General features: G+C 44.8%; 1 protein-coding gene across 1 annotated transcript in view; it reads right to left on the bottom strand.

Moving 5' to 3' along the window:
* Window positions 1–6,380: 6,380 nt before the first annotated feature.
* Window positions 6,381–25,302, bottom strand: part of LOC126088096 (uncharacterized) — a 64,038-nt gene continuing 45,116 nt past the window's right edge. The window contains exon 2 of the mRNA XM_049915210.1: window positions 6,381–6,493. Coding sequence (XP_049771167.1) covers window positions 6,381–6,493 — 113 coding nt within the window. The remainder of the gene's footprint in view (window positions 6,494–25,302) is intronic.

Raw genomic sequence — 25,302 nt, forward strand, 5'->3', positions numbered from 1 at the left:
GTCTTGCACAAGTTTAGAGCGAAAAATCGGCCCTGATATTTTTCGAGAAAAACTATATAATAAACGGATAACATCCTCATAATATGCTTGGTGTAATCCGTAGCGTCGCAGAATCAGCATCATGTATGCTTTGAGGCCGCAGTTCGACTCTTTTTGAGGTCTAAGACTTTTTTTCTCGGTTTGAATACCTAGATAATTTAAATATATATTTATCAAATATATGTTAATTACCTTATAGTTAACCACCAGTTTTAAGAAAAATTCACGTCTTCTAGTTTCTAATTACATATCGCACGAAAAAATTCCGGTTTTCCTTGAAGCTATAGATTCTTAAGTAATGATATTTTATAAAATATGTTAAAGAATGCTGAAGTTAAGAAAAATGAAAGTCACATATTCTTTATTCGAAAATACCCATGTTTTTGTGGGCAGATGTGGTGTCACACGAGCCAGAGCGATAAGCGTCGTAGAAACATGGAAAACAGTCATTTTCACGACGTCGAGCACACTGTAAAAATGATAAAATGCTGCATTTTTAAGGCTGTCACCATACCATGCTACTTGAACGATTAGAACTAATTTAGAACCAAGTAAAGGCTTTTTATCACGAGAAATATCAAGACATATAAGCTGCCAAACGCACTGGAAGTAATGCACGAAGCTTTGTGGCACGTCACTGCCGAACGATGGAAATATTCAGAACAGCACGTCAGAAGAGAGGAGGAAGAAATATGGTCTTTTTGGTTGCCTGGGATTCTGCTGCTGATCGCCTCTTCATCAAAGCGGCAGTACTGAAATGATTTCGTCGGAATCCGATATGGAAGGAGTTCAGAGGTTAGCAGACGGCTGACTGTAGTACATTCAGTGGCTTCAGTGTTTAATTACATGGGAAATCACCAGTGCGCTTTTACGTCACACATAGCTCATGCAGAAGAATTACCCTTGATAGATTCAGATACTTCCATCACTCTCGTTTTAATTACAGTACCATGTTAAGTAAGAACGAGACCATGTTATGTTTTCCATCAGGTCGCCTAAGAAGCGTTTCGCCTGAGTTTTGCCACACATAATTTCCTTCTGTTTAAAAAGTAAGTGACATTCAGAGGTATATTGATCTCTGTTCGTCTCTTTCTACGTCTTTGCTGCAACCGTTCACATCACTGCAAATTAGTTAGATCACACTTGCTTGGCCAGTGCTTTCCAGGTTAAATGCGCTGGTAGACCTGTTGTCCTGAACCATCGCTGAGTCGACGTACGTGAAACGCACAGTTTAAAACGTATCCTCATTTGTATTCAGATTAAGCAATCAGGACGCTAATGCATGATGTGTGCAGTCTGTAATTATTGAACTGATTGTAATTTCTATTTGAGTGTAGAAACTGCAGCCAAATACTAAAAAATACCTATATTCAGGAATGTACTGCCCGTATGTTAGCATTAATTTTTTATTTCACAGCAAGTCCTTTTTTGCTGGGATTGAGCGAATGATGTAACACTTTTCAGTGTAGCAATTAACTGAGGCTACACAGTATGTACGTGGTTGCGGATTCAAGAATATCGTAAGAAAAAGAAAAGGTGTACTTCAATTTTTATTAAAGTGCTCGTATTATAACCACTAGATATATATGCGCGATATGTTTTCGCAACACACCTCAAGAAGTGATCAACTAGCGTAACAGTAAAGGCTGCGAAGGCACGGCGGACGAAACGAACTTGCTGCTGTCTCGAAAGGCGGTTCCCAATCAGAAATGCTAAGAAAAAACTGCACTACCAACGTCCCAAGTGTCCAAGGCCACAAATTAACACTTCACAGCAATCATATAAATGCAGTGGACAGGCGCGACTAAGTTATTCAGTGACGTTTTCAGATTAAATGACAACCATAGGTATTTTTCATGATGCGCAAGATCTTTTCTCCCTTCAAGTGAGCACGTGAATATTTACCTCAGGAACACTGGTCCCCATACAAACTAAGCAGTTCTTTAGGTCGCCTGAAATCTATGAGATCTTGACTGCATCCAGGGTTGCCATAATTTCTCTCTGACAAAACGGTGCCTTTCTCTCAAAGAGACTAAAATGAACGTAATATGGGAAGCAGAAACTGAACCTGTTGTGGACTGGCAACACAGCCAATCCACTATGACGGGTAGCCGAAAGGCACGCGTTTAAGCTCACGCAGGCTGGCGTGAGTTCTGGAACAGTTAAAGGAGTTGAGTCTAGTAAAAAGTACGGAGCTTCGGGAATACTTAAGTTCAATCCGTAATTGGTGAACATCGGTCTGACTGTACATGCATCACAAGTTAAAAAGCAAATGATAATGGCGCCTTGCTAGGTCGTAGCAAATGACGTAGCTGAAGGCTATGCTAACTATCGTCTCGGCAAATGAGAGCGTAATTTGTCAGTGAACCATCTCTCGCAAAGTCGGCTGTACAACTTGGGCGAGTGCTAGGAAGTGTCTCTATACCTGCCGTGTGGCGGCGCTCGGTCTGCAATCACTGACAGTGGCGACACGCGGTTCCGACGTATACTAGCGGACCGCGGCCGATTTAAAGGCTACCACCTAGCAAGTGTGGTGTCTGGCGGTGACACCACAGAACCAACCAGCACACTTCCCTCATAATTCTTTTTGTCGCTCCGTTCATGATGTGTTAGTGGAGAAATAATTGAAAAGTTTAATTACAAATGTTTCCACGTCAACATTCGGAACGTCAGCGGCTGCCTTCGCAACATACTAAGTCTGCTGGGCATCCAACTCGTTTTGAAATATATTTTTTACCTTTTCCTCCGTCCAATCTTTTCTTAACTTGCTTACCCTTGGTCCGTTCCAATCTTGCTTCACGTTCTTTCCTTATCTCTACCTTCTCTGGTGTATCAGTGTAAATTGTAGACATTCAGTTTTTCGCCCTTTAGGCCCATTATTTTTCCTCGGAGGAGGTTTCTGTAATGGCTGTACTGCGTCTGGAGTAAATATAATAGCATCATTATAAATGGATTGTGCAATTGCAGAGGGGCCTCAAGTTTCCTGAAGGTTGATGCTACTGGATTTGGGTGGTGTAGCCGTATTAAAATTTTCTTGAGGTTCATCACCGCTTTCTTGCTGGGTTGTTGGAGCAGGCAAGTTATGGATAGCCACTTCTCGAAACGTTGTCTATGCTACTGCTGACTCAGCTGTATTGTCTGGATTAGGTGTATCCATTACCAATGCAGGTGCAAAATAGAGCTCAGTAAACAGCTGTCGGTTATATGGGTTAATTCCCGTTTTGCAAAAGCCGGCTTGATGCTGGAAGATGTCATAGACGCGGCATAGCAGGTGTTACAATCCCCGGAAAGTCGTAAATGACATTCTTTTTCCTGGATGGCTTCGCTTCCACGCATCACTTGTCGAGTTTACAGCATTCTTCTAAGGGCCGTATGCAGTGGCTGGAGTTTGTGGGAGCAATGGGGAGGGAAGGACTGTAAGAAAATTCCATTGTTCTTTCAAAAGACCAGTGAATTAATATGAAGTGAGGATTGGTTATCAAGTATGAGTAACATTTTATGAGACGGAAATACATTTGCGTGCTTCTTGATGTGTTCCAGGAAATTCATGTATGATTCATCCCGCATCCAACCAGAGGGATTTTCAGTTCCGGCAGACCCTACTGGCCCATCCTTAACGAAACGGTGTTGGAAATGTACTCGTGGAAAAATAAAGAGTAATGGAGGAATAAAAATGCCAATGGCGTTTGCTGCAAAAGTTACCATCACTAAAGTACCCATTTCAGCTGCAGTTACTGAATCTACTTGACGAGCACAACGTCTAGCTACAACTGTAACCAGGTTTTGAACGACTGTTATGCCTGTTTCATCAGTGTTACATATGTCTTCTCGTTCAAAGTTATGACGAGTCACGACAATGGTCAGATTGTAATAGAAAACATCTACCTTATTTTTATTAAAGCTAGTCGTCCTGGACTTGCTTGTAGCTTGCGCGGTGCATACGCAAAGTTCAGGGTTTCGTCTCATTAATATCTGACACAATTACTCACCAGCCATTTCGTTATCGTCGAGAGGTTGTGATAAATTATAGTTATTACTAAGTTCGTTGGCCAATATTCTCACATCTTTCTTATATAGTACGAAATATATATCTGCACAAGGAATCAAGTACTTTGATAATTGCTTTCCTTCTTCATTGAAAACTCTGTTGTGTGCTCTATATCCCATACCTTCATTGTCCCCGCCAGTCACATCTCGCTTTCGTATATATCTCAGTAGAGAACATATGCTCTTCATATGCATCTTTATACCTTGACAAATCAATCTGCCCACTGGACGTCTTTCTCGTCCGAAATCTAGGCATCTAAAAAACAACACAAAAACAATACGTCTGTTTCAACTGTGCTCACAAAAATTGTTTCAACTGCAACAGCTCCACCTCTGATAAAAGACAGTTTATGGCAGTGGTGGTAATAATAACACATTAAAAATAGGCATTATTCCGAACTGTACAAGCTACAGAAAAGTCACAAAGAGACATTCGACTTTTTGAGTTAAATAAAATACACAATATTAGCATAAATGTCAGCAGAACAATATATTTACTTTTGGATATTAAAACACAATAGGGACTCCTGAACGTGACGACAACGCGCAGGAAGCGGCGCAACCCAGAGATTCGTGTTCAGACCTGTCACCCGCTTCGCTGCCCCATTACAAACTCCGCTCCCTGCGTAACCGTTCCAGCGTTTAAACCTTCCTTTGTTTCAACCGCACCCATTGTATCCTACTCTCCACACTCTTCGTAGGACACTCATTATTTGATATTCCAACACACGTCCAGTTGTCCGGTCCCTTCTTCGTGTTATTATTTGTATACCGGTACTTTCCTTTCGTCGCAGATTCCTCAAATACCTCTCATTTCTTGTTATATCAGTGCACCTATTTTTCGACATCCAAGGTTGGAATTTTAAGAGCCTCAACTATCTGTTTACAGTTTGCGCACAATAGATACACTTTTCGAAGATTTTCTGTCCTTCGAACTAATGACCAGCGTTGTCTATAAGCCATTGTCAGTGATGTGGAAGTCATAGGATACCCGAAGCAGCACCAATTGTGTTGACAGTTCGTTAGGTGAAGTCTGTTGCTCAATAAATCTCTGCAACAGTTCTGAAGCTAATCCCGCGAAGTGCTTACTTAATTTAACGAATCAAGTTGAAGTCGTAAGGCAGTTTTATGGGTGGTAGAGTACATCCAAGCCCGTCGATCGAACGAATCATTCACAACTTCCTTCCCTAAGCTGGCTGTAGGCCGTGTTCCAAAAATGAACAGCTTAGGGAAAAAATCACTGACACTTTCTGCAGAACCTTTCCAATATTTTGCAGGAAAATGCAGACTAGTATATAGTGCAAGTTCATTTGTTAGATCGACGTGTCCCTAGCTTCTTATGTCACTTTGCTCCCAAGGTAGCAAGCAGTGTTACTCGAATTAGCCTGCTTCGTGATCGCCAGTTTTGATCTTTATTGCTAATATCATTTGTACTACACCTCGCTAACTTCCTCTTTCCTCGGCTCACTCTCAATCCTTATTGTGTGCTCACTAGACACTTCGTTCCATTCACCAGGTCCTGCAAGTGTAACTCACTTTCACTAAGGACAGCAATGTCATCAACGAGTCTTATCATTCACGTATTTTTATCGTGAATTTTAATCCCGCTCCACGGCATACTTTTATTTCGTCATTGGTCCTTTAATGTACAGATTGAACAGTAGTGACGATCGACCACACACTGTCTTATATACCTTCTACTGCGAATACTTCGTTCTTGATCTGCATTCCTATTTCTCTCTGGTGACTACTGCACATACTGCTCACTAAACGTCTTTCCCTCTATCTTACTCGTATTTCCGTAATAAATTCGAGGAGTTTTCCATTTCACACTGACGGAAGCCTTTTCTCGATCGACAGATCCTGTGATCGTGCCTTATTACGCCTCCCATCCATTATCAAGGGCTCCTTCAGAAATTTCCTCTCCTGTCGTGGTAAAGCAAAATCGATCGTCACCCAACATAACCTCAATTTTCGTTCTAATATTATGTGTAATATTCTTGTCACAAACTTTGAAGTATGAGCTGTTATGCTCATTGTGCGACAGTTTTCGCATTTATCCGCCCCTGATAAGTTGGGGATTTCCGGAAGTCTGATGGTATGTCTCCAGGTGCATAGATTCTCGAAATCCAATTGAATAATTGTTTGCTTTCCAGTCCCCTTGAATGTTTCAGGAACTCTGAAGGAATGTTATCCGCATTTTCCACGTTACTTTATCACAAGTCTTCTAAAACAGACATCAGTTTTGAGGAAATTGGGATAACACAGTTCGTTTTACGGAAGGAAACCGTTATCTACTTGACCGTCCTCCTCTGATCAGCTTCTTCCTCTTTAATCACAGGAAGAGATCCCTGATCTCCTGTGTTTAGCTGCTCTCCACCCAGGATATGCATCGACACTACAGAAGCTATAATATTTTCAAGTAAACGCTGAAGTCACTTACAAAACAACATCCCCCCATTTTTATGACAGAATGGACATTCCTGTCACTTTTCCTTTAGTTTCGTCTGTGCAGGCCATCTTCCCTTCAGTACTGTCCAACAGCGAGGTTGCTCTTCATTTCCACACCCCCTCCGTCACTCATGTATGACATCCTAGTTCGTCCCCTGCGATACCTTTCTTCACTGCCACCTTAAGCTGTTCTTCCTATAATGTTTGTGTCTAAAATGTGACCAACGAGTCTGTCTCGTGCTGTATTGAAGTGCTCCCAGAGAGGTCTGCTTTCCAGTATTCCTTTCTTCCTTTTAATTTGCAACTGAGCGAGTATCTCCAGCAGCTCGTGGGCATGCTTCTGTAGGACCAAATCTCCAGCGCATCTTGTTTTCCTTTTGTCCACTTTTACTCCTGTTTAGGGCTATACTTGAAACAAATGGTTTCTCCCTTGATCCGTTTTGTTATATCTAGCCGGAACTTTTTTCTCAATTAAATAGTGGAGTACAAACTGGGATTGCGGAGGAATTCGGCAGATTCTGTTACAAAGCAACTCTCCCGATATCTAATCGGTTATGGGGTGATACGGAAAATCTAAACTACGATCACCGGTTATGGATTTGAACATATCCTTACTCGAGTGCTCACATAGGGTACTAACATCAGAAAGTTTTTAATTTACCGTTTTATTTTTGCCATGGCGAAGAAAAAGGCAGTACAGACATTTAACTACAGGCAAAATTTAGGGTGCTTGATTCACGACCGCACGGCCGTTGTTTCACACGGCGTCGCAAAGTTTTGTGGAGATATGGTTCCGCTACACAAAGTTCAGCCGCGATAGTTTCATCAGCACCATTATTGCGTGAATAGTGAAACAGATGATGCGAATTCTTGCCAATTCAGACTTCAGTTTAGGCAGAAGTCATGTACGCTACATTGTTAATGAAATCCCACTAGAAGGCTCTAGTGGAGATCAGACGATGTGAACAAGCTGGTCACGAAACAAAATAATTTCTTCGTGTCGGTTTTTCAGGGACTGTCCAAGAATATGAGTCTCAGGTAGTTGCGGCCTTGCCTTGGCGCTGGATGCTGAGGAGGGTGCAGCAAGTGGAACAGTGTGCGACGGCGGCGGCCGTGAAGCCATTCCGACCGCTATGGTCCATCTGGTGGGTGCGAACGATATGACGCGAGAAACAGTTGCACTGCCTGATCCTTGCTATGTGCGGACCGAAGTTCGGCCATCTGCTGCTTCAGTGTTCTGACAAAACGTTCCACTTCCCCATTTGACTATAGATGTAACGGTGCACTGGTTACATGATGCATGCCATTGCTGTCACAGAATGTTTAAATTCATTTAACGTGAACTGAGATCTGTTATCTGACACTATTACTTCAGGTGAACACTCTAGACAAAATGGTCCTGCGAAGTCTATGTAATTGCAACTTAGGCCAAGAAGAGAATTTTTGTGGCCGAGCGGACTGATTTTCCGCACATGCGTGACACTGTGACTTCATCTGTTCTATTTTAACGTGCACACCCTGCCAAGCACAGTGTCGACGCGCTGACTATTTCGTACGAACAATCCCCCAGTGTCCTTGGTGAAGTAACTGCAAAACTTCCTCTTGCTAATCTTTAGGGATGAACACACTTAACTGTCCATTGTGATTCTGTACAAGAATTTCACCTTTCTGTACAGCCAAAGTGCAGCATATTTTTTTTCTTTACTGTGATTTCATTCCCCTGCCCAATATAGGCAGGGGAAGGCTGGCAGCGGCACAATCCGCTGCTCTTCAGCCGAGTGACACGACAACTTAAAATATGAATAAAATGTTACATACATAAGGCGATAAAAAAGGGGAACTTAAAACAGAATAATAGGAGAAAATGGAGGTAAAAATAGACTGACTTGGAGACCTTCATGGAGGACAGTTAAAAAAGTCACCAGAAAGTTAAGAAACACAGTTGGCGATTTTTAAAACACAGAGAAGACACTGAATGGACATGCACAGGTTAAAAGTCGGCCACAGTATTAAGAACACTCCAGAACAACACACTTAAATCACACTTCGAGCACACACGATGAAGAATAAGACTGCCAGGTGGGACCTGCCGAGGGAAGGTCAGAGAGGCTGGAAAAGGAGGGGACAGCAAGGGGCAGCAGGGGAAGCGGCGAGATGGAGGGAGGAGGGGCGTCAGCGGGTACACGAAGAGACAGGAGACACATGGGGCGGGAGAAGAAGGGGGAAGACAGGGCAGGAGGGAGTGAAGAGACACTGAAAGGGGGCACAAGAGAGGAAAGGGGAGTAGGAGGGGGAAGCTGCTCAGGAGGAGGGAGAGGGCGGAGAGGGAGCCCTGAGGAGGAGGCAGGAAGATGGGGTTAGAGTTGGTGGGAAGGGTAAATGTCAGGGCGAAGCTCTTCATCCGGGAGGGATAGATGGTGGAAGTTGTGTTGGGAAAGGAGATGGAGGGTGTGTAAATGGAGAGAGGGTGGGACACAACGGTAAAGGCGCGGCAGATGTTTGGGGGTGTAGAAGAAGGGAGACACCAGGAGGTTTGGGCATATCAGCGGTGTACAGGAGATAGAGGAGAGGGGAAAGGACAGAACCTTGGGGCACACCGGCAGAGGGATAGAAAGTCTGAAATTGTGGATAGTAACATAGGAGGGACGATGGGAGAGGAAGGAAGCAACGAGACGGACGAAGTTGATGCGGAGATGATAGGTCTGGAGTTTGAAGTGGAGCCCGGGATGCCAGACACAGTCATAGGCGTTCTGGAGATAAAGTGAAACAAAGATAGCGGAGCGACGGGAGTTAAGTTGGAGGACACGTGAAGTGTTCCACAGGTCGGGGTAAAATCCAGTGGAGAGGAGGACATTGTACAGGGTAGCAAGGACAGACAAGAAGGATGGGGGGGATTCCTTGAGTTGGCGGTAGGTGACGCCATCATGACCAGGGGCGGTGTTGCGTTTGGAGCGGAGGACGAGTGTGATGTCTTGTGCAGTGATGGGAGTGTTGATGTCTGAGGGGGGTAACTGACCCAAGTACTGGAAGCTAGGGGCGAGAGGGGTGACAGTGGTGTCAGTGCGGTCAAGGACGATGGGGAAGAGGGAGTAATCAGAATGAGGATCGTCAGGAATGGAAAAGACCTTGGAGAGGTGGGAAGCAAAGTGGTTAGCCTTACTGAGGTTAAAGTGTAGGCGCACTACAGAGTACTTTATGCTACGCAAGGGACGAGGCCAAGATGAACAAATGTAGTTGAGAAAAATGTTCGAATCCGGATCACCTTCCGTGGCCTGTGCAATGACAGAAACAATTCAGAATCCTGAGCATCGATGTGCCAATATGCAGCAGAAGCCTCAAAGTCTGTATCTCTGCTAGGCCGTGCTATGCTCCGCGAATACCTTCCGCTAACGTCCGGCGGAGGCTGGTAGGAGCCGCGCTGATATTCACTTCTTGCAGAGGTCGCTCCTGGCGTGGCAAGGTCCACAACAGCTGGCCATTGGCTGACGTTCCCTCACCGCTTTTTCCGGTCTTGCGTTCGTCCTCTTCGTTCTGGCGCTGATTGGTACGCCAGAACACAGTCTACTATCAATTCACAGACTATATTTCACTTCACTACTGCATAAATGAATACTCGAGTGGTGTGAAATTCGCAAAATTTCATAAATTTCTAGAACTGAGAATTCTGTTTCTGGTAAAACATTTTTCAAACGAGTAATGTACGTATTCAGTGAAGGCAGGGGGTCTGCCAAACAGCTCTGCAGCGCGCACTGACATTACAGTGCACGTAGTTTCAGGTCAATTTCTGTGAATGGCTGAGCTGTAGCAACCGGTGCGGCATCACTTAGAACACAGTCTAGTGCACGTATCACGTTTCACGTGCTAATTATAATGCTGGTTGGGGTCTCCCCACGCACATTCATAATTGTTTCTCACACGTCCTGAGTCAGTATAAACAGTTCTTGCCTTGGTAGTTGTATTACGGCACCACTTACCCTGTATCCCTTAGCCTGGAAAATATGTTAAGCGTGACGTGCTTGCTACATGATGATTTAAGTTTATACGACGCGCAGTCATAGTAATCACCACGAAACAATACCACTGCGTGACTAATACTGGTTTATTTGCAGGTATATGTGTGCAGTCCTGGTACACATTGTTCAGGCCACTGCACCGTGGCAAGCCGCCAGTAAACACAAACATAACGGCTCAGCCCATTCACTATCAAGCGGCAATGGCTTTATTTCAGCAACAGAAGAAAACAGAAGAAAACAGATCCATCACATTATGCAATTAGACGCTTCTAATATCGTCGGCGTGGGGGCGATATGTAGTATTGTGAACACAGGATGAATTTTCAATTGCCAAGATGTCTAAAATCATTTGTTCATATAGATGACCTGTTTAGGCAGTTCTCTGTTGCAACTTCAGACCTGAAAAAGATGGAACCGAAAATGCTAGGATAGGCAACTAATATAACAGCACACATAAATAGATCCAAAAATTTCCAATACATGGAATAGTAGCAACATACCTATATTTGTATCATAACACAATCTCAGCCTTCCGTATAGTTAATGGTGCTGCCCAATGTATGTTCATGTTGGTCTCATGAGCTATACTAGAAGTCGACATGTCGATTTTGAAATAACAGCTGTGTACCCACATATTATTATGCCGGTTACAAATTCTCACTCTCATCACTACTTTGCAACTGGCATATCAAAGCGTAAATATTCTGAATGATACGTATGTATATCAGATGCCACAGTGGTACCACAAATAGATACCATCATCTCACATTATATTAAGGCATGGATCTACCAATCCGTATAAATACATATGCCTCAATTGTCGAACCAGTTGTCTGTATAAATAATGGGTTTCAACTACCTTGGCCTTTGAAAAGTTATTCAATGTTTATTATGGATTCTCCAAGTTCTTTGGATACACTTCATCAACAGTATGCAATGATACACATCAGAAAGACGTGCAAAGGAGGTATACACCCACCCACCCTCCCTCCCAGAGAGAGAGAGAGAGAGAGAGAGAGAGAGAGAGAGAGAGAGAGAGAGAGAGAGAGAGACAGAGAGAGAGAGAGGGGGAGAGAGAGATTGATAGAGATAGACAGAGGGAGGGGGAGCGAACGACAATTTCAAAATCGGCGTTAGAATGACACGAAAACAAGTGAACATTAACAAAGTTTAGGTACACAGCATAAACATAACAACTGTAGTTTGTGAAATTCAGAAGTGTAACCTGTATTGTGCTTCTTTCTATTTTTCCACAACAGAGGAGCAAGTAGATAACGATGAATACTTCGAAATTAACTGTGTAGTACTCGCTAAATATTTTTTGCGTAAGAAAATAATCTTTATTAGTAAATGGTTTGTAAACTTTCTAACCAAACTCATAGTAACATCATCCAGTTGCAGACCAAAGGCTTCCAGTTAACAGTACTAAATGAAATGTCCTTCAGAGCCCAAAAATATGGTAAATAATAACCACAACAAATACAAACTATCTTTTGGTCTAAATTTCGTTAGAATAATGTTCTTAAAACATGTTAGCATTGACAAAAGCACCCTCTAATGATGGTACAAACGCTCAGAATCGTATTTCGGTATTTATAAACATCAGCTGTTTGCATAATAGGTCGACTTGAGGCGCTATAATTTAGTCTCTAAACACGACAGTTCCGAGAGCTTCAAAGCAGTACCACTTTCTAAGTAATGCCATGTATGTTCCTACATTTCATCAGGACTCAAACTGATTTTGGCATTGGTCGGCTTCGACCATTCTTAAGATTCCTCTGTAAAGAATTCGTGTTGGTATTTTGCAACACAAACCTAGTAACTGATTGTTTGGTAATACTCGTACTAGCCAACACCGAGCTTCTTCTTTATGCCATCTGTTTTGCCTAAATTTATGTATTAGAAGACACGATGGCCATCACGATATTCTACCAGTGCCGAGTAATGAAGAAGAGAAGGCGTGGAGGAAAGTCCACATGCACAAAGAAATAATATTGCACGTTTTGCATTTTTACAGTACTGTAGCTTCAGACTCAAAGGTAGTCATAGGGATATGTAAGCTTGATGAGATCGTCGTAACAGGCCACGTACATGTTTCCGTGTCTCATTTATGGCTGCACGGAAAGTCGTGGAAAGCTGCAAGAACTGGACATAAGCGAAGGGTGAAAGCAGGCGACTGGAGAGAGCAGATAAATGGATTGGTAGCATTTTGTGAAGTTAAGGGGAAATTTATGATTGAGATGTAGCAGAAGCGCTAATAATCGACGTATTTACCATGAAGAATATTTATCTTAATCCAAATATTTGAACTGTGATACTTTTCTGATAGTTCTTGTGTTTTGTGTACACGGGAAGAATTATTTTGTCTTAATTCAGATCTACATGTGGAGACGAATATCTGTGATGTAGATACGCTGACTAGAGTAGGCTGTATGAACATACGGTATGACGAAACAAGAGGTGGTAAATAACAGCTCTGCAGATAATTTCTGTCATATGATGTATCCTGTGTAGCATGATAGGCTACAAACCACAGTATCCCACGATTGTAGACTGTACAGCGCACTTTGGTTATGAGTCAAGGCAGGCAGGGCTGCTTCTAAGAGTGCATTCTGAAACGCGAAGTGATTTTCCCACTCCTTTCCCCTCTCTTTTATTCAACTGTTTCTTAGGCAGACATTTTCTCAAAAGCCCCCTCGCATATCAGATTGCTATATCATTTCAAAAATGCAACAGAAACTGTGGTACGATCGCCCCCAGGACCGACCTAGTATCCTAAAAAACTGCTCTGAGCACTATGCGGCTTCACTTCTGAGGACATCAGTCCCCTATAACTTAGAACTACGTAAACCTAACTAACCTAAGGACGTCACACACAACCATGACCGAGGCAGGATTCGAACCTGCGACCGTAGCGGTCGCGCGGTTCCAGACTGTAGCGCCTAGAACCGCTCGGTCACTCGGCCGGTCCCCGTATCCTATCTTGAACATTATCCATGTTTTCCTCATCCTTCACTCTTTCTGTTTCTATTCCATCCCATAAACGTATCCTAATACTTTTTCACATTTCTTCTGTATTGGTTTCATACACGTCTGCTGATACTCGATAACGACGTAATGAGAAAATTCACACAACGACTGAATTTTTTGAAATACCATAACTTAATTACCGTATCTTTTGTTATTATTATTATTAAAGGTAATATGTTGCACTGCTAGTGTACTGCACATACTGGATGCGTGATTAGATATAATACAGGACTTTAAGGAAATCATCTTGCCAGGTGAGTTATATAAGTTAATAATTTCTCTAATTATCACAGAAAGTAACTCAGAGGAATACGCGAGGGACAAGTATCTTCCCGGGGAACGACCAAGTCACTTGTTGTTTGTGTCTCTCAGCACCATGTGTAACGTTTACGAAGGGCGCTGTTTAAATTGGAGATCGGTAATTGCTTCTTCCCCATCCAATTTGCGTCGTTGTTTACGCGGCTCGGTATTCGGGTTATCGGCGTCCACACGGAAATTGGCGGTACAGGCGGTGGCTTGTTTCCTAGCGCGCCTGCGACCAATTACAAATAACCCCAATCTCCTTCCTCGCACGGGCATCGATTAAATGAATTTCCCCACGCTGGGAAATTAGGGCTGCGGCTCTACGGAGAAAAATGAAATCGGCGTATCGAAAAAGCTGTGCTACACCATCCCTAACTGTTTCCTACGTGACTTGGTCCATCCACGAGGTCACCATGAAACTTGTCAGGCACCTCGTTTGTTTAATTTTGATAACCCGCTGAGTGTTCCTATTATCACAGGTGCATACATTACACACATCGATCAGTTAACCTTACCATTTTATGTACATGCTGAAATGATCGACTGTAATTGAGATAAGCGATCGCAGAATAGAAAAACAACTACAATAGCTTAACAATAGAAAGGCATCAGGACCGGATTAGATACCTGTATCATTCTACAAAGATTATGGGAAAGAATTCGCTCGCTTTCTAGCAGTAATATATCGTAGATCGTTTGAATATGGAAGGTTACGTAGCGACTGGAAGAAAGCGCAGCTCATTCCCGTTTTTAAGAAGGGCCGTAGGACAGATTCACACAATTATAGACCTATATTGTTGACGTCAATCTGTTGTAGAATTACGGAACACGTTTTATGCTCAAGAATTATGACGTTCTTGGGGAAGGAAAATCTCCTCTATAAAAATGAACATGGATTCGGCAAAGAGAGATCCTGCGAAACTTAGCTCTCTCTGTTACTCCATGAGATCCACGGCGAAGTGGATAAAGGCGCTTAGGTTGATGTCGTGTTCCTTGACTTCAGGAAGATATTTGGCACCGTTCCTCATTGCCATTTAGTGAAAAGAATACTAGCCTATCGAGTATGGGAACAGATTTGCTGCTGGATTCAAGACTACACTTCCTTCCACTAAAAACTGAACACTTCGTTCTTAACGGAACAAGATAGACACATGTAAAGTCAACTTCCGGTGTACTCCAAGGAAGTCTCATACGACCGTCACTGTTCACAACACATACACTCCTGGAAATGGAAAAAAGAACACATTGACACCGGTGTGTCAGACCCACCATACTTGCTCCGGACACTGCGAGAGGGCTGTACAAGCAATGATCACACGCACGGCACAGCGGACACACCAGGAACCGCGGTGTTGGCCGTCGAATGGCGCTAGCTCCGCAGCATTTGTGCACCGCCGCCGTCAGTGTCAGCCAGTTTTCCGTGGCATACGGAGCTCCATCGCAGTGTTTAACACTGGTAGCATGCCGCGACAGCGTGGACGTGAACCGTATGTGCAGTTGACGTACTCTGAGCGAGGGCGTATAGTGGGCATGCGGGAGGCCGGGTGGACGTACCGCCGAATTGCTCAACACGTGGGGCGTGAGGTCTCCACAGTACATCGATGTTGTCACCAGTGGTCGGCGGAAGGTGCACGTGCCCGTCGACCTGGGACCGGACCGCAGCGACGCACGGATGCGCGCCAAGACCGTAGGATCCTACGCAGTGCCGTAGGGGACCGCACCGCCACTTCCCAGCAAATTAGGGACACTATTGCTCCTGGGGTATCGGCGAGGACCATTCGCAACCGTCTCCATGAAGCTGGGCTACGGTCCCGCACACCGTTAGGCCGTCTTCCGCTCACGCCCCAACATCGTGCAGCCCGCCACCAGTGGTGTCGCGACAGGCGTGAATGGAGGGACGAATGGAGACGTGTCGTCTTCAGCGATGAGAGTCGCTTCTGCCTTGGTGCCAATGATGGTCGTATGCGTTTTTGGCGCCGTGCAGGTGAGCGCCACAATCAGGACTGCATACGACCGAGGCACACAGGGCCAACACCCGGCATCATGGTGTGGGGAGCGAGATCCTACACTGGCCGTACACCACTGGTGATCGTCGAGGGGACACTGAATAGTGCACGGTACATCCAAACCGTCATCGAACCCATCGTTCTACCATTCCTAGACCGGCAAGGGAACTTACTGTTCCAACAGGACAATGCACGTCCGCATGTATCCCGTGCCACCCAACGTGCTCTAGAAGGTGTAAGTCAACTACCCTGGCCAGCAAGATCTCCGGATCTGTCCCCCATTGAGCATGTTTGGGACTGGATGAAGCGTCGTCTCACGCTGTCTGCACGTCCAGCACGAACGCTGGTCCAACAGAGGCGCCAGGTGGAAATGGCATGGCAAGCCGTTCACAGGACTACATCCAGCATCTCTACGATCGTCTGCTTGGGAGAATAGCAGCCTGCATTGCTGCGAAAGGTGGATATACACTGTACTAGTGCCGACATTGTGCATGCTCTGTTGCCTGTGTTTATGTGCCTGTGGTTCTGTCAGTGTGATCATGTGATGTATCTGACCCCAGGAATGTGTCAATAAAGTTTCCCCTTCCTGGGACAATGAATTCACGGTGTTCTTATTTCAATTTCCAGGAGTGTATTAATGGTTTAGTAGAAAGCGTCGGATGGTCTCTAACGGTGTTCACTGATCATGTGGTTGTTTATAACAAAGTGGCAACGACAGAAGATAGTAACGATTTGCATAATGACATTCAGAGAACTTATGGATTGCGCGGGCTCTGGCAGTTGACCCTGAACGTAAATAAATGTAATGCGCCTACATAGGAAAGAAATCCACTACTGTACAGCTACAGGATTGATGACAAAAGCGTTGGAAACAGTATCTGTCGTAAAATATCTAGGAGTAACTTCTCAGTGTTACCGTCGGTGAAATGACCATCTATAACAAAAAGTGAGAAAACAGATGCCAGGTTCAGATACATAGGAAGAGTTTTAAGAGAACGTCACTCCTCCACGAAGGAAGTGGCTTATTAGGTGCTTGTTCAGTCCATTTCTCAGTGCTGCTCATCTACCTGGGATCCCTACCAGATAGGACTGATAGAGAAGATCCAATGAACTGAGGCACGCTTCGTCACGGGAATATTTAGTCGTCAGGAGAGCGTTACGGGTATGCTCAATAAAAACTCCATTGGCAGATGTTACAAGAAAGGTGATGTGAATCGCGGGGAGATTTACTACTGAAATTTCGAGAGAGCACTTCCTTGGAAGAGTCGGAACATATTACCTCCCGCTACATACGTCTCCAGTAATGACCGTGAGGATAAAATTTAAGAAATTAGAGCCAACACAGAGGCTTACCGACAATCATTCTTACCACTCGCTATTCGAGAGTGTAACAGGATTGGAGGGCTCAGTTAGTAGTACAAAATTTCCCTCCGTCACACACTATAAGGTGGCTTGTGGAGTGTGATGTTGATGTAGATGAATATCTGACGTTGTGTCGGCACGGTTATTTGGTTTTATGCTTCCAGATTTTCAGCATTATCTGCAATGCCTTTAAATTCATACAAAAAGAAGCAAAAGCACGTCAGCATTTTTAAATCAAGCAAGCAGGGTTTTGTGTTGCTACACCGCAAGACAAAACAACAGTACAATCAGAATTTAGTTCATTAGATAAGACAGGAAGGGACGTTAGGATGTTCTTGTTAATCTTGAACGTGTGAGACATAGCAGTCAACAAATATTAGAGACAGATCAGGTGATGAGAAGACATGTATATGTACATGAGAATGCAGTTTTCATACAGAAGCCTCAACGTGGCTCACACTCTGTTGCTCCAGCGTCATGTCTTAAGACTGGAATCGTAATTCTTATCGATAATCAATCGTTCTCTAAGAATGGTTGAAATTTTTGTTTACGTACCTATCATCATTTTTGGTATGGCAGCAACGTTACTAGAGATTTTATGTAGCCTGACTGTGTAGGTTACCGTATTACTTGTTTAGCACTATCTGCAGCCATACTTATACATTCTTAACATGATTTACTCCCTATTTTGAAATATCTTCCACTTTCAAGTTTAATTTGTTGTATGTCGGTTTGGCCACTTTTACATTTTACACTATGGTTTTATTAATTTTATATTTTGTAGTACGGTTTTATTAATTTTATTTCTTGGAAGTTTCTTATATTTTTTTATTATATTTGTTGACGATTGCATTATGCACTGCATGTCTTATTTAATTTAGGCTATCTTAGCAAGTGTCACTGCATATGTAAGGTGGTTTTGGCCCTATTAGTAGACCTTTTTCATGTCTCAACCACATTGGATATCGCAAGCCACTTCATAAACTTACTGATACAATTTCTTCGTACACAATCAATACATATCCTGACATTAGGATTTGTATGGGGTCTTTTGATGGTAATTAATTTTATGAAGTATCCCTCTTACTTTTCCATGTTTTTGGAGGGCCTGTAGATGGGATTCACATCCTGATACCCGGGTCTTGTGTACGCTATTATCCAAACAAAGCGTTTTGCAAAGTACAACTGCAGCAGGTTTATTCATCATGAAAAATTCCTTGTGTTGTTAATACAACAGGAAGTCGATGACAAAAGACAATTTCACACATCAGTAATAACTTGACGTTCTGCTTTACATTCTAATATCAGAAATCATTAATTTTTTCTTTTCACTTTCCCTCTTCGTGAAATTTCTCACCGGGAAATCCCAACCACGCACATTGTTATTCATAATAGAATTTTTTTTAATTTACATAAGTAAAAATCGTTAGAGAAACTTTCATGAGTTTCTGGTTGGCTTTACTAACCACGCCTCTTCAGCTTGATGCGTTCGGTATCGAAACAGGAAGGCGCAAAATCTCCATCATGCTGGACAGCTGGAAAAACTACACCAAAATATGATGTTAGTAAAGGACGTTTACACTTACACCAACAGTGAAACTACATGTTACGTGGCCCTGATTTCAGAGAAAAAGAGAATTAACTGCGTATCTTTGATTACTGTCACAGAGCCCATGCGAGAGCAACACAATGTCTCCCATAGCACAATAATACTCCCATCAGCCTACGTCCTTGGCGTGGTGCACTTTCCACAGATTGCAGCGATCGACAGTATTCACTGTCCACGTCTCTTACTGTCCCGAGTGTAGTATGGTGGTAAAGATTGGTCCAATACTGTGTAACAATGACATGGCACATTATCTTTTTCACAAAAGTAGCGTTTTTCTGTGGCTTTTGCACAAAATGACACAAAGTATTCATGCCGCAGAAACGCTCATCGATCGTGGTAGACAACTGTTCGAAATATTAAGTGTGCTTTCTGTAGTATCCTGCCCACTCGTCTAATATAGGGTGTCTAAGAAACTGTATGCTCAGATCGCCAGGCAAAAATTCAAGAAAACCAAATTTATGGAGTTGATTACAGTGAGTATTCCGTATTCACGAAATTGTGTCGCAAGCAAATGGCGACCTGCAAATAATCAATGTTCTTTGGTATATACAATTTCAATGCAAGCAAAAACAAAACAAAACAAAAGTTCATAGGTCACTGCTATAGAGCTGTATAACGGCTCGTCGTCCACTGTGGGCCCGGCTAGGCTGCTCGGCGCTTATATTCCTTCGTAGAGATGCCGCGCATGTCTTGGTGTTGTCCTAGTGAGCGTACTGTTGGCTTACGTCGTCTCACAGCCCTCTCTGCTGTAACGTTACAACCCGACATGCCGGCGCTTGATGTTACGCCGGAACATTCCTCCCCCCTACCCCAACCCACCAAAGCGACGGGCCGCCATCGTGTAGGGAGCGCTACAAAGGCGGGGGTGGGCGGCAGAATGGACGGTGGACCGGAATCCGCGGCTGAATGGGACATCAAACTTCCGGTCGAGCCCTGCCAGCCGATCTTCCTTCTGGCGGAAACGTCCCTGGAAGACCACAAGGATACGCGTCCACTTCCTGACGCCTATAACCGGATGTTGAAGGCGTCGGGCGCTGCAGTGTGGGCGGGTCCAGCTCAATCGGTAAAACGAGAGGAGGCGGAAGAAGCGAAGTCACCGTCTCCACGTGGTCGTCACGCGGTGTAGCGACGACACACTCTGGGAGCGGCTCGGGATCCGTGAATCTGTGGAAAGAGGCACAGAAGGATCACCGTGCACAGGACAGAGGCGAATTTGATTATGAAGACGGCGCTGCAAACCATCTGGACTTGAAATTAGGCGCATGCAAGCGTCAAGTCGACGGACGATCTCACCTCGCGCCCATCGTCTGCTGCCGCTAAAAACCCTGTAAAAGACAGCAAATGGCTCTGAGCACTTTGCGACTTAACTTCTGAGGTCATCAGTCGCCTAGAACTTAGAACTAATTAAACCTAACTAACCTAAAGACATCACACACATCCATGCCGAAGGCAGGTTTCGCAACCGTGACCGTAGCGGTCGTTCGGTTCCACATTGTAGTGCCTAGAACCGCACGGCCACTCCGGCCGGCAAAACACATGAGGCGAGAAGCGATTCTTGCGGCCTTCCTTCGGCGTCGAATGATGAGGAACATGAAGCACGTGGGGTAGTGTCCGATAGCGGCAGCCGTGAAGCAATTTTGCCGGCGATGGTAGATGTGGATGCAAACGATAGGGGCGAGATACCGTTGCAATGCTTGATCTCAGGTATGTGCAGAGCGAAGTTTGGCCATCTGCAACTTGAAGATTCGTGCAAATCGTTCCGCTTCGCCGATCACCTGTGGGTGGAACGGTGCATTAGTTAGATACTCTATGCAACTGCATTTACGAAATGTTTCAAATTCATTTCTCTGACACGATGACGTCACGTAAACCTTAGAAGCAAGAGGCAGAGGACAACACCTTAATACAGAGTGAGATTTTCACTCTGCAGCGGAGTGTGCGCTGATATGAAACTTCCTAACAGATTAAAACTGTGTACCAGACAGCGACACGAACTCGGCACTTTCGCGGGCAAGTGCTCCACCAACTGAGCTACCCAAGCACGGCTCATGACCCGTCCTCGCAGCTTCAATTCTGCCAGTACCTCTTCTCCTACCTTCCAAACTTCACAGAACCTCTTTTGCTAAACTTGCAGAAATAGAACTCCTGGAAGAAACGATATTGCGAAGACAAGGCTTAGCCACAGCCTAAGGGATGTTTCCAGAAAGAGATTTTCACTCTGCAGCGGAGTGTGCGCTGATATGAAAACTGTGAACTGGACAGAGACTCGAACTCGGGACCTTTGCCTACCGCGGGCAAGTGCTCTACCAACTGAACTATGGTACGTGACGTTCTCGAGTATTGGCACAGCAAAAGAAACTTGCTATACGAGTCAACCACAATGAACCAACGAGTATTCCAAAAACGTCCCGCAAAGTCTACGTGCACACGTTGCCATGGTGATTGCGACTTATGGCAAGCAGGGAATTTTTGTGGCGGAGTGTACTGATTTTGCGCTCATGTGTAGCACTGTGACGTCATCTGTTCTATTTGGGTGTCCATATCACGCCAAGTACAATTTCGGCGCGTTAACTGTTTCGTACGGACAATTCCCCAGTGTCCTTGATAAAGTAACTGCTACATTTCTTTTTGGAAAGCTTTAAGGATCAACAGACTGTGACTGTCCAATGTCATTTTGAAAAGAGCCGCTCCTTTCTGCATAGCGAGACTATGCCGACGTGCGATGTATCAACATACTCTGAAGTTCTTTACGCTGTGCAAGGAACGAGGCAAAGCTGTGCTTATGCATGTTAGGAAAATGTTCAAATCTGAATCAGCTTCCGTGACCTGTGCAATTTTTCTATAGTTCATTGGAGAAAACTGAAGCAATTCTGAATCCTGAGCATCGATGGAGAAGGTGCAGCAGAAGCGCCAAAGTCTGTATCATTGCCAATCGGAAGCCGTAAAAGTCCGTCCACATTACCAGGCTGACCTGCCGGACGGTACACAATCTCGTACTGGTATTGCGACAACAACAAAGCCCATATTTTCAATTTTTCAGTAGCTTGAACAGGAACCAGCTACATCGGATGAAACAAGGACTGTAATGACTTGTGATCCGTTACTAAGTAGAGTTTTCTGCCATACAGATAGTGACGTAATTTTGTGACGCCATACACGACATCCAATGCTCTTTCTCTGTTTGTGAGCTTTGGACAACACTTTTGATGCGAATGCAATAGGCCTGTCTTTATCACCAATTCTGTGCAAAAGCACTGAACCGATTCCGTCAGGGGAAGCGTCAACTTGCAATATAACTAGTATGTTAGGATGAAAGTGAAAGGAGAGGTTCTAGGCGCTACAGTCTGGAACCGTGTGACCGCCACGGTCGCAGGTTCCAATCCTGCCTCGGGCGTGGATGTGTGTGATGTCCTTGGGTTAGTTAGGTGTAGGTAGTTCTAAGTTCTAAGTTAAGTCCCATAGTGCTCAAAGCCACTTGAACCATTTGAAAGTGAAGGAAACATCGATCAGTGAGCAATGCATCTTTAAATTGATAGAATGCTTCTTGGCACTCATCTTTGTCCAAACAATGGGGACATTCTTGCGACGCAAGCGATGCAATGGATCTGCTATGTATGCAGCATTCGGTATAAACCGAAGGTAATAGTTCATCTTCTCTAAGACTGACTGGAAATCTGTGACACTGCCAGGCACTGGTTGGTTACATATGGCTAACAAATGTGACTGAAGTGGATGTACTCCTTGACTGTTTATGATATGACAGATACTGCAACCCAGGTTTATAAAAATCACACTTGTTCAGTCTACACTTTGGTCCTGCATCACATAATACACGAATCAAAGCACGCGAATTTGCAATGTGTTCTTAGGGTGTACGACCTGCTACGACAATATCGTCCAAATAGTTTGAACAGTTTGGCACTTGAGCAGTCAGCTGTTCCAAATACCGCTGGAAAATGGTGGGTGAGGAAGCACTGCCAATAGGCAAACGAACGCAAGTATTTAAAAATCCCAAATGAGTGTTCACAACACAAAATTTTCGAGATTCTTCATCTAGTGGTAATTTAAGATATGAGTCGCGAAAGTCATTTTTCGAAAAGAAACGACCAGTGCCTAATTTGTCCACGAGATCCTCCGGGAGTGGCAATGGATATGTACACTCCTGGAAATGAAAAAAGAACACATTGACACCGGTGTGTCAGACCCACCATACTTGCTCCGGACATTGCGAGGGGGCTGTACAAGCAATGATCACACGCACGGCACAGCGGACACACCAGGAACCGCGGTGTTGGCCGCCCAATGGCGCCAGCTGCGCAGCATTTGTGCACCGCCGCCGTCAGTGTCAGCCAGTTTGCCGTGGCATACGGAGCTCCATCGCAGTCTTTAACACTGGTAGCATGCCGCGACAGCGTGGACGTGAACCGTATGTGCAGTTGACGGACTTTGAGCGAGGGCGTATAGTGGGCATGCGGGAGGCCGGGTGGACGTACCGCCGAATTGCTCAACACGTGGGGCGTGAGGTCTCCACAGTACATCGATGTTGTCGCCAGTGGTCGGCGGAAGGTGCACGTGCCCGTCGACCTGGGACCGGACCGCAGCGACGCACGGATGCACGCAAAGACCGTAGGATCCTACGCAGTGCCGTAGGGGACCGCACCGCCACTTCCCAGCAAATTAGGGACACTATTGCTCCTGGGGTATCGGCGAGGACCATTCGCAACCGTCTCCATGAAGCTGGGCTACGGTCCCGCACACCGTTAGGCCGTCTTCCGCTCACGCCCCAACATCGTGCAGCCCGCCTCCAGTGGTGTCGCGACAGGCGTGAATGGAAGGACGAATGGAGACGTGTCGTCTTCAACGATGAGAGTCGCTTCTGCCTTGGTGCCAATGATGGTCGTATGCGTGTTTGGCGCCGTGCAGGTGAGCGCCACAATCAGGACTGCATACGACCGAGGCACACAGGGCCAACACCCGGCATCATGGTGTGGGGAGCGATCTCCTACACTGGCCGTACACCACTGGTGATCGTCGAGGGGACACTGAATAGTGCACGGTACATCCAAACCGTCATCGAACCCATCGTTCTACCATTCCTAGACCGGTAAGGGAACTTGCTGTTCCAACAGGACAATGCACGTCCGCATGTATCCCGTGCCACCCAACGTGCTCTAGAAGGTGTAAGTCAACTACCCTGGCCAGCAAGATCTCCGGATCTGTCCCCCATTGAGCATGTTTGGGACTGGATGAAGCGTCGTCTCACGCGGTCTGCACGTCCAGCACGAACGCTGGTCCAACTGAGGCGCCAGGTGGAAATGGCATGGCAAGCCGTTCCACAGGACTACATCCAGCATCTCTACGATCGTCGCCATGGGAGAATAGCAGCCTGCATTGCTGCGAAAGGTGGGCATACACTGTACTAGTGCCGACATTGTGCATGCTGTGTTGCTTGTGTCTATGTGCCTGTGGTTCTGACAGTGTGATCATGTGATGTATCTGACCCCAGGAATGTGTCAATAAAGTTTCCCCTTCCTGGGACAATGAATTCACGGTGTTCTTATTTCAATTTCCAGGAGTGTATATATCACAGTGTGTGTTTTGACTGCAGGTTTCCAGTCAGCACAGAAGGGAATGCGACCTGGGGAGCAAAACTAGTGGCCTTGCCCATCCAATAGTTTGTATGAGCGCAGCAGCTCTACCATCTAGCAATTCTTTAAGTTCAGCAGCGACTTTGTCCATTACTGCAATGGGAACAATTCTGGTCAGGCAAAATTTCGGTTGAGCATTCCTGCAGAAAAGAGGTCAAGGAATTCTTCCAGCAAGCTAGCTACTATGTCTTTTGCATTGTATTCAGTCACTGACAACACATTTTCCTGAATGTTAAAGTCAAGCAAATCAAAAGAATCAAGGCCGAATGTGTTTTCAGAATCGTATGATTCTAGCACAGTGAAAGTTACAGTTCGCGTATGCGAGTGATACGTTGCAGGTAAAGTACATTTTCCATTATATTGTCCATTACATTGTCCATTATAAGCTGTCAGGTTCGTGCTATTTTTTGACGGGCGTGGGGAGCCTAACATTTAATATTTTTTACGATTCCGTAATGTAACAGACGCACCCATGTCCACACAGTTTATTGGACTGGCGTAACACTGAAGAAACTGTCCGCTTGAGAGTTTTGCTAATGCCTGCAGCAGGCTTTGAATATACTTCGTTACATACTTGGGCCTTCTGGCAAGATTTTTGTATGTGTGTGTGGGGGGGTTTCGAATTGTTGAGTTGGTCCTGATGCATCCAAATGTATTGTACATGTTCTTTCTTGCCACAATTGTAAGACTGTTCTGGTCAGGACAGGCAGTCTTGGCGTTTCTGCTGTGACTTAATTCTGTTGGCCTGTTTGGAGATCTATTTACGTGGTGTGGAGTGCGAAAGCTGTCGCTGC

The sequence above is a fragment of the Schistocerca cancellata genome, chromosome 1 (assembly GCF_023864275.1).
Source record: "Schistocerca cancellata isolate TAMUIC-IGC-003103 chromosome 1, iqSchCanc2.1, whole genome shotgun sequence".
NCBI lineage: Eukaryota > Metazoa > Arthropoda > Insecta > Orthoptera > Acrididae > Schistocerca > Schistocerca cancellata.